General features: G+C 46.2%; 1 protein-coding gene across 1 annotated transcript; it reads right to left on the bottom strand.

Annotated features, from left to right (window-relative positions):
- Positions 1–9,606: 9,606 nt before the first annotated feature.
- Positions 9,607–14,625, bottom strand: LOC135823358 (uncharacterized). Its single transcript, XM_065336212.1, has 3 exons — positions 14,433–14,625; positions 13,680–13,935; positions 9,607–10,256 (listed from the first exon to the last, which is right to left on the bottom strand). Exons 1-3 carry the CDS (start codon positions 14,464–14,466, stop codon positions 9,860–9,862), a joined length of 687 nt encoding a protein of 228 aa, XP_065192284.1. The 5' UTR covers positions 14,467–14,625; the 3' UTR covers positions 9,607–9,859.
- Between the last annotated feature and the right edge of the window lie 343 nt (positions 14,626–14,968).

Raw genomic sequence — 14,968 nt, 5'->3', positions numbered from 1 at the left:
CGACATGTAGTGCGACAACAAGAGACAACCACTGGACATACATGTAACTACGGAGGTTTTGACGACCTACCTAACAGCCTAAGTGTGAATTTGATTTGTTTCTGCTTGCAAAGGTTGGGTTTCCTTGTGTGGATGTATACAGCTTCCAAAACATTCAGCAATCTAGCACTGCGTACACGTGACACAATCGAAAAACAATCATCCGAATACGATTATTATTATTATTATTATTATTAAAAGTAGAAAGGAAAAGGACATATGGAAACGAGTTAAGAGTAACTCTCCACCACCGTAACTAGATACTATAATTATACAGTCAGAAAGTGCAACAACTAGGCACAAAACTGACAGAGTGGTGAGAGTTACTCTCAACTCGTTTCCATATGTCCTTCTTTTCTACATTTATTATTGGCTCAATACCCGAGGTTCGAATACAAATAGTGGAAAGTGTTTTGGATTTTCGCATTGCGCACGCCTGTTTAAAGGGGAAGTTAAGGCAAAAATTAAAATTTCACCAGTTGTAGTCTTCGGGGTGCTGAGTCGAATGGTCGTGGTCCGAGGAAGCTGAGACGCTCCCTTCCTACTTCAGTACTTGAATCCCAATCGAACTCGCGCACTTCCACCGAAACTGGGTGACTGCGCCCTACGAGATGGGGATTTGTATGCAAAATGTCACTAAAAGCGCCATTTCGTTCTTATAAAAGCACGGATGACCGCGATTGGCCCATATGTTGTAGTCTTTGGGACGCTGAGTCGACTGGTTTTGGTCCGAAAAGGCTGCGATGCAGCGTTCCGCCTTTATTCCCAATCGAACATGGTTGAACAAGCGGTCACGTGGTCCTGGGTGCCCAGATCACCTGGTCACCACGCCAGCAGGTGACAACTTTCACACCAAGGTTCAACTCGGGTTCAACTCGAGTGACAGGACTGCACCCAAAAAAGGTCAAACAGGCTAGTAAGTTGTACCCTGCAGGCACGGTGACCAGGTGACTGGTGTACGCAGGAGCACGTGACCGCTTCTTCAACCATGTTCGATTGGGAATAAAGGAGGAACGCTGCATCGCAGCCTTTTCGGACCAAAACCAGTCGACTCAGCGTCCAAAAGACTACAACATATGGGCCAATCGCGGTCATCCGTGCTTTTATAAGAACGAAATGGCGCTTTTAGTGACATTTTGCATACAAATCCCCATCTAGTTGGGCGCAGTCACCCAGTTTCGGTGGAAGTGCGCGAGTTCGATTGGGATTCAAGTAGGAAGGGAGCGTCTCAGCTTCCTCGGACCACGACCATTCGACTCAGCACCCCGAAGACTACAACTGGTGAAATTTTAATTTTTGCCTTAACTTCCCCTTTAACGGTATGCTTATTGGGAAAAGCTGGTCTAGCTGCTGGCAGATCCAAGCTCAACGGGAACTTAGCGGCCTTTGCAGTTATTGAGTGACTTTTTTGTTGTAGGTTTTTGTTGATGATTATTATGTATAGGATATTGACCAAGACGAGGTCTATATGGGAAATATAGGCCGAGTAAAAGACCGAGGTCCGCCGAGGTCTTTTACGAGGCCTATATTTCCCATATAGACCGAAGTCGAGGTCAATATCCTATTTATCACGATTCCTTTGCCATAACCCCAAAATTTGAACCTTTAGGAGCTATTTTAATCTTTTTAGTATAGCATTTGCACTATAGTGGACATAGGATGTTGCCTATTTTGGGTACAAGACTGTAAGAACAACAGAGTTCAGCATCTGCAGCACAGTGGCTGGGTGGTATAAGAGGTTGCTTGAGATTCATACTGTTGTGAGTTCGAATCCTGCTTGTTCTCTTCCTTTGTCTTCTTTCTTTCAATTTTTCTTTTTGAAGTGGAGAGAAAATTTCTAAGTCCCTCCAAAGTCGAAAGGTTACAATGCCTAAGTGGTCGATACAAGCGGTCGACATAAGCGGTCGATATTGCGGCGATATGGGTAATATAGGACCAGTCAAGGATCACGAGAATTAGTGGAGGTCGATATAGAAGAGTGATAACAAAAGTTATCACATGGCACGTGATTGTTGCCCGTACTCCAGCGAATCAGCACCTTTCGCGCCGCGGGCAATAATATGCGATATTGCCCGCAAAAAAATAGTTTATTTGCCCGCAAAAAAATAGTTTATTTCAGTGATCGCGTGACTAGACTGTACTACGAGTCTACGACGACTCTGTAGACTGTACGACTCTACGACGAGTCGCAGTGTATCATTGAGACGAAGATGGAATTGTTTTTGGAGATGGACGTCCCGGCAATGGACATGGCCTCGGACGTCTGCCGTGTGGTGCTTGCAGGGATCATTTGTTCAGTCATGTTGGCAGCCTGACCGTCGGTAAGCTTGTGGATAAGATTCATTTCTGCTCGATGTGCACATGTGGTACTGTGATCACAAACAATTATTTGAAATAACACAAATAAATTCAACTCAGCATCGTGCGTTTTCAGATCCTCGAAAAGTCACTGCCTGTGTGTGGTCTTCATGTGCCACGCATAACTCTTACCAGGGTCATCTGTCCTCTGCCTTCACCTTTGCTTGAACAACAAACACAACAATTCAGGAATGTTTTGCAATGAAAAATACAGCTATCTGGAGCTGATAAAAAGAAGAAAAATTGTCCTCAGAATTACACACCAGGGAGTCGTCAAATACTTGCAGTACTGTATTTGACACCTTCCTGATACACATGTAAACATGAAGAAACTCTTGAGTGGTAGCACTCTTTTCAACTGAAATTATGATTCTGCTGTGTTTTATTGTGGTTGCCATGTCTATTGCCATGACGATGCCGTGCCGGCACTTTTTTCTGTCTCCGTCTTTCAGTACTGTATACTCTCTGATGGCCTGTAGCAGACTTTTTGTTAGGGTGTAGGAGAAATATCTTCATTTTTCCTGTTTTGATAATGATAGCACATCAATATACATTGTGGTCATAATGTGTTGGCATTTGGGATAGTTTCAACAGCAGCCCAATGGTCTGCTCTGTGGGCCATGTGATAAATTTGTTATCGCATGGTTGCTGCGGGCCTTATGGCATATTATTGCCCCTCGAGGTTAGCCCTCGGGCCTACGGCCCTCGGGCTAACCTCTCGGGGCAATAATATGCCATAAGGCCCTTGCAACCATGCGATAACATATACGTATTGCAAACGGGGAGCATCAGAAGTTGGCAAAATATTCACGCTGGCAAGGCTCATCACTGGGCACAGCCTTCAATGCGTGCCCACAGAAAGATCAAGCACGAATAACCACATAAATACCACAGTACTCTTGTTACCGCTGCTTATTGTCCATCTAAATTGTCATAATCGAAGTACAGTGCTGTTTTACTGAGGCGTTCGGTTTTTTCATGATTCTTGTTCGCATAGCTTCCCCTTTTATTGATCTTCGCATCTCTTGAGCCACACAAGTTGTGTGGAATGCTGCTTTGCGTTCTGGAATCATGGTTTGACCGTATTGTCCAATGGTCTTGCCAGTATGGTCATCGACATGCATGAACATCCGCCAACGTCCTTCACAGCTGAGACTTTCAGCTCGTGCTGATCTTGGTTGCGCTCACCTTCCCCTCCTTATGTTATTTCTATAACTTAGAACCTTCCAAGTTGGAAGGCTGTTGGAGTGCGCATCCAAGATGTGCTAGAGCTGTTAGCCAGTTAGTTGTAGAACGTCAGTACCGTCGGTCAGTGTCGTGCAATGTTATCGCATGAGCTGATTGTTTAGTAACTGGTGGTGTTAGTGGACAGTATAGCGTAACTTGTAGTTCATTGGTCTTTCTCTTTTGTACAAATACCACAGTGTTTCAATTACAAACGAACGTGAATACAGTAACATACAGAACATAAGAAGACCACAAGGGACAGCAAAGAGCCCTATGCTGTACCCAAACAGATCGTAAAATGGCCATCGAGCCAAAGATAGCAGCCTACTGCAGTTCATGAAGGTGCGCCAATAGCACCAACTATGATGGGCACGACGAACACTGCCTCTCGCTGCCAAATCTGCCTAGTTTCCACTTGGAGGTGCAAGTACTTCGCTCTTTTCCCAACCACATGTCACTTCAGCACGTCCTCCTTATTGCCAAATTATAATTGTTGTCTAGTCGCCGAATATTTAAATGAAATAAAGGGCAAAAGAAAGTGAGTACAGTTGAACATCGATTATCCGACCACCTCTGGGCAGACAACTGTCAGGCGGTGTTCAGATAAGGCAAATGTTCCGGATAAGAAAAAAACTGTCACTCACACACTTTCAGTGGTTATTACTAGCCGCACGACCTTTTTACTTTTTACTTTTCAAAATTTTCGTATTTTTTGAATGGCTCACTACAGGCACAGTGCGTACTCTACGGCACGTGCGCCCAAAAAAACTGTTACGGATAATCGAATGGTCGGATAGTCGATGTGCGGATAATCGATGTTCAACTGTAATAGCTTTAAAAAAGAACAAAAGAGCAGGTGGTACAGCCGTCTTCCTATTCTGAATTCTCTGAACGGAGCAGAGACATTAGCTGGATACATGATTGTGACTATTACACAAGCACCACAGGTACATGACATTGTACTGCAATTCTCTCTCTAAATCTCTCTCTCTCTCACACACACTCTCTCGGCTCCCCCCCCCCTCTCTCTCTCTATCTATCTATCTATCTATCTCTCTCTCTCTCTCTCTCTCTCTCTTTCTCTCTCTCTCTCTCTCTCTCTCTCTCTCTCTCTCTCTCTCTCTCTCCCTCTCTCTCTCTCTCTCTCTCTCTCTCTCTCTCTCTCTCTCTCTCTCTCTCTCTCTCTCTCTCTCTCTATCTCTCTCTCTCTCTCTCACTCTCTCTCTCTCTCTCTCTCTCTCTCTCTCTCTCTCTCTCTCTCTCTCTCTCTCTCTCTCTCTTTCTCTCACTCTCTCTCTCTCTCTCACTTACTCTCTGTCTCTCTCACTCACCCTTCATAAATCATGCTGAGGCTCTCTCTCACTTACTCTCTGTCTCTCTCACTCACCCTTCATACTTGTAAATCATAGCCAGCAATCGTATGTCATCACGTACATTGAAAATCAACATAATTTTGCGAATCGACCTTTTTCAGTCTCTAGATAATGAAACCGATCTACTGGTAGTTGATAGTAGAGCTCTTACCGATTTAGAATACCTTATACGACAAGTTATGTGCTGTTTCTGTTAATGTCAAAGTGCATGAATTTGCTGTCTTCCACCCCGATTGTACAACTTAAGATTCCCTAACTGAATTCAAGCGTCATTTACATATTCACATTGCAAAGTATCAGTTCGACTGAACTGGTACGCCTTTGTTGCGCAATCATTGACTTACATGTTTGATCTTCCCTTGTGTTTCTTATTTTGGTAAATCCAACATTTCACACTGCCTTTGCGTACTTTCTCTCTTCTCCTCAACTATGTTACTAGTACATACATAAAGAGGAGATCCCCAGATAGGCGTTAGCCTTTGGGTAATCCTGAAAAAAAAGATTATCATATTATTATCCAGCACCATACAGCAACAGCAGAACACACTGAGGAGAATTCAGCGCCGTGCTATACGCATCTGCCTTGGGATCCCCCTCTTTGCACCAGTTCACCACAGCTTACCTCGTGCTTCTTACCCAATAATCATCTTTGTGCCTTCTGCGTGGCACATGTACCAAGGGTACCACCACAGGGAGTCGTTTGGGTACGACTCCCTGTACTGCTGTGGTGGTTAGGGTCCAGCGGATAATGCTTCGAAAATGTTCGTATAATTCTAATCATAATGCTCCTAAAACTACCTTGTAATGCTGATTATAATGTTTCAACAAGGCTAGCTATAATGCTCTTGGTTTGGAACAAACGTGGAAGAAAGGCTGCACATTGTCAAACTTCCAGGAAATGATGCATTTAGCCGATTTGCCTCTGAAGCTGCTACAATATCTCACCGTGACGAGCTCCACCATTTCTTAGCACTATAAGGCTTGATCGCGTCTCCATTGGCTGCCCTCCACTGCAACTTTGATGCACGGCCCCTGTGGCTGAATAGTGGATGTATCAAATCTTTTCCCTTACTTGTCCATGCAGTGAGAGGTGAAACCATTATTGCTGATGATCATTTTGGATGCTGGAAGCTGGGAAGTGGTATTCCTGCGTGCAGACAAGCTGTCACTGCTTCCACTCTGTGAGAAATGTCGTCATCTGAAACAGCTCACGTGAGGCCAGCTCCTGAGAGACGAACTCAGATCGAGATCCCTCCCATCTGCGGAAATCCTGAAAACACGTCGTCAGAAGTTATTTTGCCGCTCTACATCCTCTGCTTGTGCTGTCTTCTTCTCCTGAGGTTGCGTGGAGACAAATGGTTGCCCACAATACTCTCATTTTCTGATAGCACTTGACTGCAGGTCTTGCATTACAATCGTCCACGACGAACTGTACGTGCTTCACCAGGAAAAAAAGACGCGCGCTGCTGAGCACTCAAATCGACTTGGTACTGCGTCCTTGAGACCTTCTAGTTCTTTTCGAGCCTGCTGAGCTGGACTCGACAAACTGGCAGTTATTTGGAAGTATGTAAACGTTACAGTCGTTTCCTGGACGAACTATGATTGATTGGCTATGTTCAGAGGTCCTTCGCGGTGAAGCAACGCCTCATGGAACACTTCGGCGCCCGGTTGCAGTTCCATCGGCCTGCATCCATCAGAGAACCAGAACTGATTTACAGCTCTAAAGCATCTGCAGGACCGGTTATTTAGCAGTATAAAGTCTAAAACGGCACACACGGGAGACGTCAGATAGACATCGCTGGCTCAGAGCAAAGTATGAGCGCAAAGTCACAGGTGTGATATTCGTGGATATGTCGAAGGCTTTCGACTGTGTCAAACACACCATCTTGGCACAGGAGCTATCCGACATTGGGGTCGACGGTACTGTCCAGCTATGGTTCACTAGTTACCTGAGTGAGTGGCTTCAATGCGTAGTTGTGGGCGGAAATTGCTCAGAATACATGGCATGCAGTCGAGGGGTGCCGCATGATTCAATTGCAAGTTCAGCAAATGAGCCGCAATGTGTGCTTTATGAAGCCACCTGCCTCTTAAAAACTGTCACCTGGCAAGTGAAGCCGTCCATGCATCGGTCACCTGACAAGTGACATATCAGATTTATCGGAGGAACGGACTGTTTTAAGACTGTTGCGGGTATAATAATAATAATATTAATAATATTAACTAGTTTGAGGGAAAGAGACAAACGGGAAAAGTCTGAAGAAAAAATTGACTGTCACCACCAGGACTCGAACCAGGGACCCTCGCTTGTAGCCAGCGATGCTCTAACCACTGAGCTATGGTGTAGTCGTCATCCCAGCAGAGGCCGTTCAACATTTCTTCAGACTTCGTAACTCACACTTCCTGTGAATCCACACAGGCGGGTGGGACGCAGCCCTCACTGTAACCCACACACTTCACGTACAAACTAGCACGCGGGGAGCCCCAAGCCATAAAATTAATATTAACTGGTTTGAGGGAAAGAGACAAACGGGAAAAGGCTGAAGAAAAAATTGACTGTCACCACCAGGACTCGAACCAGGGACCCTCGCTTGTAGCCAGCGATGCTCTACCCACTGAGCTATGGTGTAGTCGTCATCCCAGCAGAGGCCGTTCAACATTTTCTTCAGACTTCATAACTCATACTTCTATAATAATAATAATATTTTTTTAAAAGAGGTCGGAGGCGGATAATACTTTAAAGCGAAGGTAAGTTTTGGGTTGCAAGTATCCATGCAAACACTTGCGGGGGAGAAATAAAATCTTCAGTTGAAAAACAACCAGAAACAACTGCTCATCATGTTTTGGACTCAGAGCTAGAGGTGCTTACCGATGCAGAGAATTCTGAGCTGCAGTGATCAGAAGAATGGAGGTCCCGATGACGACCACCACACTACTCTGCCTGGCAGCAGCTCCGATCTAACTTCTCCGTATTGCCCCCCCCCCACTGAAAGCAACGCAGCTGTTGGTCCATTGCCATAGTTTCCTGAACTAACCTGGCACTCACTCACCCCCCCCCCCCATCTCTTCCTCTCTCTCTCTCTCTCTCTCTCTCTCTCTCTCTCTCTCTCTCTCTCTCTCTCTCTCTCTCTCTCTCTCTCTCTCTCTCTCTCTCTCTCTCTCTCTCTCTCTCTCTCTCTCTCTCTCTCTCTCTCTCTCTCTCTCTCTCTCTCTCTCTCTCTCTCTCTCTCTCTCTCTCTCTCTCTCTCTCTCTCTCTCTCTCTCTCTCTCTCTCTCTCTCTCTCTCTCTCTCTCTCTCTCTCTCTCTCCCTCTCTATCTCTCTCTCTCTTTCTATCTCTCTCTCTCCCCCGCTCTCTTTCTCTCCATCATTGTCTGGCTCTCAGGTTCTCATTCTTCACACACAGTCTTTCTTCTCTCCCTTTCCCCCATGGTGCGTGATGTGCGCCTTGATCCCGAGACCATTGGTCGGGGGAGCGCACTTCACCACACCGGCACAGCTCAATAGCACCTACACGCCCTTTGTAGTCTATGTTCTCTTGATGTTGTTGTTTTTATCTTCCATTCCATGATCTATGTAGGCATATGTGCACTTTCATAAAAAATAAAGTAAAAAAATACACACACATCCAGTCACAATAAGGCACTTGTCAAAAGTATCCGAACGTTTTCGGTCCCTTCTCATCAAGGATTATACAGGGAATGGCTCAAGTTGGAAAGACTAAAACTTATATAGCGTAAAGATAATGAGATAACAACACTCGTGACAAGGTGGAAAATTATCAAGTTCAGCACGAAACAAAAACTCGCAGGCAAATAATAATAGTGACAACAACATAGCGAGCAAATTAAGTAATGTTTCGTGCTGAACTTGATAATTTTCCACCTTGTCACGAGTGTTGTTATCTCATTATCTTTACGGCATTACACAACTCGAAGTTTGACTCGCATAAACTTGAAAGTCTTGAGTCAATTTGATTGTATTTGTACAGTTGCTCGGAGTGACCTTGCAAGTCCACCTACAGTAATTTTTACATTTCGCTTTGTATTTTTCAATAATTATATTCAGCTGAATGATGTTTTATTGCCACCAGGGAGTCGCACCCTTCCTGACTGCCACCAACTGGAGTCTCAAACGGACTCTGTATGCAGAAACTCACTATACTCTAGAATGACTGGGTTAGAGTACATGTACAATTTCCGTATGCAGCGGAAGATCGCCATATCTAACAAACGGACAACTGTACAGACTTGCCGATACTTTTATCGTCTTCAGCAGCCACAACTTAGTCAGAAATAGCTCTACTTGAAGTAAAACTATTTGTGAGCTCCTAATGGTTACGAGTTTCTAGAAAATACCCCCTCGGACTGTAGACTAGGATCTAGGAGCGTGTAAAAAGACTTTTTACGCGTGTTAGTGTTGAACTGCGCCGACACCCACGGTCAACTCAGACAACTGGGTACTCACAGGCTCGGAGTGAGGATCACAAGGATGCAGTTTACAGGGTTATGGGCCGTTACCATGGTTGCACGCCTGATTGGTTGAGAATGAGAGACTCACGTCACCTCCTCTCCCTGACTCACTTGTGAGGTCTGCATTCGCCACTCAGGTTAAAAGGCATATATCATAGTGGTGGCCTCCGGAAGCGAAGGCTATAGCTTGTGTGTTTCTGAACATTCAAGTGATGCTAACGCGGATCCCGCGAATATTATATTATTACTAAACGAGGACACCAAAAAAAGAGAAACGATAATCAATGGATATGGACTTGAAAGAGAGGCAGAAAGCTAATAAGTGAATGAGACATCATTGAGGCAACGGTTGTAAGCATTTTGCTTTATGCAGATTGCAGGCTCTGTGCAAATATCAGCGATACATCAAGTAAACTGGATCTTGAAGGCGACACGTGCCAGCCACGCACTTGGTTCCCTTCGCCTTTGCATCGTCCACTGAAAAGAACTTAGTAGTACTTCCGCCAGGAGCACCCCAGAGGTCGAGCCACTGATTCGAATCTCTATGATCCTCTGAAATACCTGCAGTGGGACTCATACTGAGTCTCTGCACGGTTTTGAAATTGATACTCGGATCACGCATGCCATTGTTGACCCGAGGAGAGGTCCTGGTAAATCCGTCCACGCTGACAGACACTAGTCCTGTAAAAGCTTTGTCGCAGCGCAGAAGGCTGTCCAGAGCTTTCTTGCCTGCAGACATCTTGCCAGCCCCACGTGTGTAGACGACTCGAGAACCGTGGTCATCGCGGAACCTGCACAAGACAGTATAAATACGTCAAGCCGACAATCATGTTCTGTAAAAAATAAAAATAAAATGCACATGTGATAGTACATGTAGTAGTAGTAGTAGTAGTAGTAGTAGAAATTATTATTTTGATAGGGAAGGCCCTACAGACGTTGCCGTCTTGTTACAGGGAACCCTAAGTGCTCTTTACAGAGCGAAACAAAAACGGATAGATGCTCAACCTGACGACACGAGACAGGCAGAGAATTCCACCTATCAGCGCCAAGGAAAGAAATGGAGAACATGCCATATCTAGTGGTAGCAGCGGGCAAAGAAAGTGAAGAGAATGATTGCCCTCTAGTGCGCCTCTCGGAGCTGTGATACATGTAGTGTATTCAGGCCATTCATATGGTGGATAGCCCTTTTCCCTAAATGCCACAATATTTCGCAACTACCGGTACATGTACACGTCATGTACATTGCAGAGTAATTTACTTATCCTTTTACAAAACTCATTTTTTCCATGATCAGCTACTGTACGTATTTACACCCTCACAGACTGTACGGCTACTACATTATTGAGCCGTGCGAAATGTTAGCACTTAGCAGCTTTCACGTCTACACGACTTTATCTTGCCCGTAAAAGAGGCCGTTACCCCCGAAAAAAAAACTTAGCACCTTACGATTGGATGACTACATGTACATGTATACCAGTTCTCGCCTGTTTTTTTTCCTAGAACCCTGGGCACTGCGTGCTGCTTTGAGAATTTTCTTGCAACATCTCAGTGTTGCACCTTTCCTAGTTTCTTGCGCCCAGAATAGACCTTATAAATACATGTATTTGCCATGTCAATATTAGAGAGGTTCCGGGGTAGATCTACGATTTTCCGTGCCAAAATCCGTATGGGCGCTACGGATTTTTTCCAGGCGTGCTCCATACGATTTTTCGGCACGAGAATCCGTGTGGACTGGCTTTCATACGAACCAGGCTTCGTATGGAAATTTTGCGTCATCGGGTGCAGAAAGATTTTTCGCGTACACATTTGGTACGAGAAACATCGATTTTTCGCGGGAAGTTTTGTTTTCGGTACAAATTTTCAAAATAAAAAGGCATAGCGCGGGAATGTGACGTGTTTGCGATCGTAACCTAGGCAATGACGGCAAACACATAAGTTTCGTACCCCGGAACTTTTCACTGCTCGAAAACGACGTATAAAAAATCCGTAGCGCCTCCACGGATTTTGGCACGAAAAATCGTACTCCGGAACCTCCCTAATGACAATATCCTATTGAGTATGAACTTCTCTGACGTGCCTTTGGGAGGCGAAACAGCTGTCAGAAGGAATATCAGTATGAATACAGTGTACTTAAAAGTACCCGTAACTCCTTAGTTAGTTCTATGTGTCGGCTGAGAGCGCGTGGAGGAGAAGAGGAGGAGAGATTGTTGCATTATTGAACAGTCGAATAGTACCGTTCCAATCTTTGAAGACATTTTGTGGATCACACCATGGATTATATCATCGTGACAAGGATTTTATCATACAGTATTACTCAATCTGCGGACAGAACTGTTTCGTCCTCTGTGGACTCAACAGCGCAGCACAGAGGAAATGAGGCCGAACATGACAGCAATGAAAAATAAATTTTCCAAACCCAGATTTAAACCAGGTGTGTGTGTGTGTGTGTGTGTGTGTGTGTGTGTGTGTGTGTGTGTGTGTGTGTGTGTGGCAAGAGCGGATCAGCAGTGATCAGTTGCTGGAAATGTGGGGCGACAAGCGCCCACTTGCTGTCCGGATTCGCCAGCGACGACTTGAGTGGCTGGGTCATGTTGCTCCCATGCCACCAGAGCGCATCCCGAAGATTCTGTTGTTCGGTCTGCTCCCATCCCGCCGTCCACCTGGCGGTCCACGCAAACCCTGGAAGGACTGCATTAGTGCAGACCTGAAGGCCCTGAATGCTGTGGAGGGATGGTACGATCTGGCAGATTCTCGCCCCGACTGGCGCCGCATGTACCGCTGTTTCGAGCCCGAACCGCCCACACCCAATGTCCATTGCCAAGTATGTGATCGGTACTTCTCTCGCCCATTAAATGAGAAGCGTCACAAATGCTTGGCAGAACGGCAGAAACCAGGGTGCAATCAGGCCGGCGCTTGCAAATGTCGTCTCTGCCAACGTTGGTTCCGCAGCCCCGGTGGATTGGCTACCCATCGGTGCGATCACGGACCTGCTCCCAACATCGAGCACCCCGGCAACCCGGTCACTCCGCAGTGCAGCACCTGCCACCGGAGTTTCAAGTCCAGCAGCAGCTTGGCCAGACACAAGTGCGACCGCACGAAACGTAGGACAGTGTCGGAAAGGGCCGACTTCCCGTTTGAGTGCCCTTGCCAAAGGAAGTTCCGACTATGTCACCATCTAGTGCGCCATCAAAAGTGCTGCTCCCCAGCCTCTTCCACCCCTCTCCCCTTACCGGGACCGTGTAACCTATCAAGGCAACGTGTATCAAGGTCAAGGTCAAGGTGTGTGTGTGTGTGTGTGTGTGTGTGTGTGTGTGTGTGCGTATGTGTGTGTGTGTGTGCAACCGATCATTCACTGCTCGTGGGATTCACCGTCACAAGTGCTCAGCTGTGCGGTCCTTACCTGTTGCCCAGCAGCCTGGGGCCCGTCACTGTGGAGTTTGTGACCGCTGGTTTCAAAGCGCTGGCGGTTTTGCAGTTCATCGTTGTGTGGAGCGTCAGACATCGGACGAAATACCAGCTGTTTCAACGAGATGCAGCCTGAACTTGGACTGCTGCCAGCACCATTGCTCGACCTGTGATCGCTGCATGAAGAGTCAGGCTGGTTTTAACCGCCATAATTGTACTCGAGGCAAACGACTGCGAAAGGACCAGAGGACTAATCTGCCCATTCAATGCAGCCTATGTAACGAACGATTCTCCCGCCCGCAGGACCTCACCCGCCACCGAAGACAGAAACACTAGCTATGTGTAGAACGGTCCCCTTTCATCTCAATTACTCTCCTTGTTTCTTTTCCTTTCTCGCTGTTGTCTCCCGCTTCTGGGAGCGACGTGGCCATTTTGTGGCAGTTGTACATAGTAGTAGTAGTAGTGTGTGTGTGTGTGTAGGCGACTCCTCCGCCGCCGCGTGTGCGGCTCTCCCTCTCATGCTGCAAGGCCCACTGTGGGGCCTGTGGCCGGTGCTGCCGCTGTACTCGTGGATTCCAAATCCATAGCTGCCGGAGATGGCTCTCTCGTCGTGCCGATTGAACCTGGTCCCTGATCTCTCGGCAGACTGCCGACTTTCTGCCGTCGCGCGTCGTTTTCCATGTTGTCGGCCCCGCGAGGGGACACGTGACCGTAATGGCAGCGTTTACCAGGACCAGGAACAGGTGTGTGTGTACATGGTGTGTGTGTTTTGGCTAGATACCTTGGCTGCATGCGAAAATCTGACCTACCTGAACAAAACTTGCGAGTAGTTGTCCGTGGGTATACAGCCGGCCGCATCAAAGTCCTGAGCCCTGGCAGCCAATGGATTAAATGCTTGTGACATGTAGTCAAAGTTGTAGGATACCTTGGTGGCGAACAGCGTCCATCCACCACCCTCCGTTGTCATATCGCAGAACGCCTTGTATTGAATAGGAGTGACACTGAATAATTCAGTGTCACTACTATCCAGTGCAAGCGTGTAAAGGCCGTCACCATGTGAATGCCCTGAAGAAGAAATAAATAAAATTAATACATACATATTATACCGTCTCTGCTCTGGTCTACAAATGTTTGCCTGGTCTGGTCTCTGCTGGCATGACAACTACACCACAGGCCAGTGGTAAGAGCATTGCTGGCCCGGGGTGAAGAATTTACCAGCATACATGTACTTGTATTTGCAGCTAGGAGATTCAAACGGCACAACTGAAAACAGCCGAGCTACACAATACGAGCAGGACTCGAGGCTTGTTTTTAAACAAGTCTAAAACATGATAATCCACCAGTATCCATCTGGAGTTCTTTTCCTGTTGGGAGTTTTACCTATTCTAAACTGTCTGTCTGCTTCTCTCCCTTTTGTCCCCTTTTCCTCTCCTTTCCCATGCACACACAAACTCTCTCCCTGGGTGTCTCCATCATTCTCTGCTGCGTCCAAGTCTTCACGCAGGTTGACTATTTCCAAATAGCCACTGAAACATTGGATTCTCATCAACAAAACACCTTACCGTTACGCAGGACGCCATCACAGCTAGTATCCATGGCTGATTGTTGACCGTACGGGTTCACCAATCTCCATATCCTTCCATCACAGAACTGAACTCCCGCTTGCAGAAGGCTGTAGCGAACGTTCCCCCGCTGCGAGCTACTGCACTTGTACGTTAGCAGGTTGCCAAACAGCTAAAAACAAGCAAAGGTGAAGATTGAAGATACCTTGTTTAGTTGCCTTGGCGCAATGCTAGCTTAGATACAGTAAAACCTGGTGTATTGTATTGTATTTATTTAAAAGGATTCTCCAAAAGCAAATGGATGCTTATCACGGAAGTCTCCCACATAAATATCGCAAGAAAAATGGGGAAATGGGGAGAGGAGAGTGGAAGATGAAGCATGGGAAGAAGGGAAACAAGTACCTAAATATCGAGGTATAAAAGCAGGAAAGAAATCGACGAGGGAAGAAATCACCTCTGCAGATAATAGCGGGACATTTAGATGAAAAAAAAACCCAGCAAGGATTAATTCCAAGGAAAAAAAATTTCTCAAACGG

The sequence above is a fragment of the Sycon ciliatum genome, chromosome 8 (assembly GCF_964019385.1).
Source record: "Sycon ciliatum chromosome 8, ocSycCili1.1, whole genome shotgun sequence".
Taxonomy (NCBI): Eukaryota; Metazoa; Porifera; class Calcarea; order Leucosolenida; family Sycettidae; genus Sycon; species Sycon ciliatum.
Note: the sequence above shows the minus strand (reverse complement) of the source record. Positions and strands in the feature narration are given on the sequence as shown.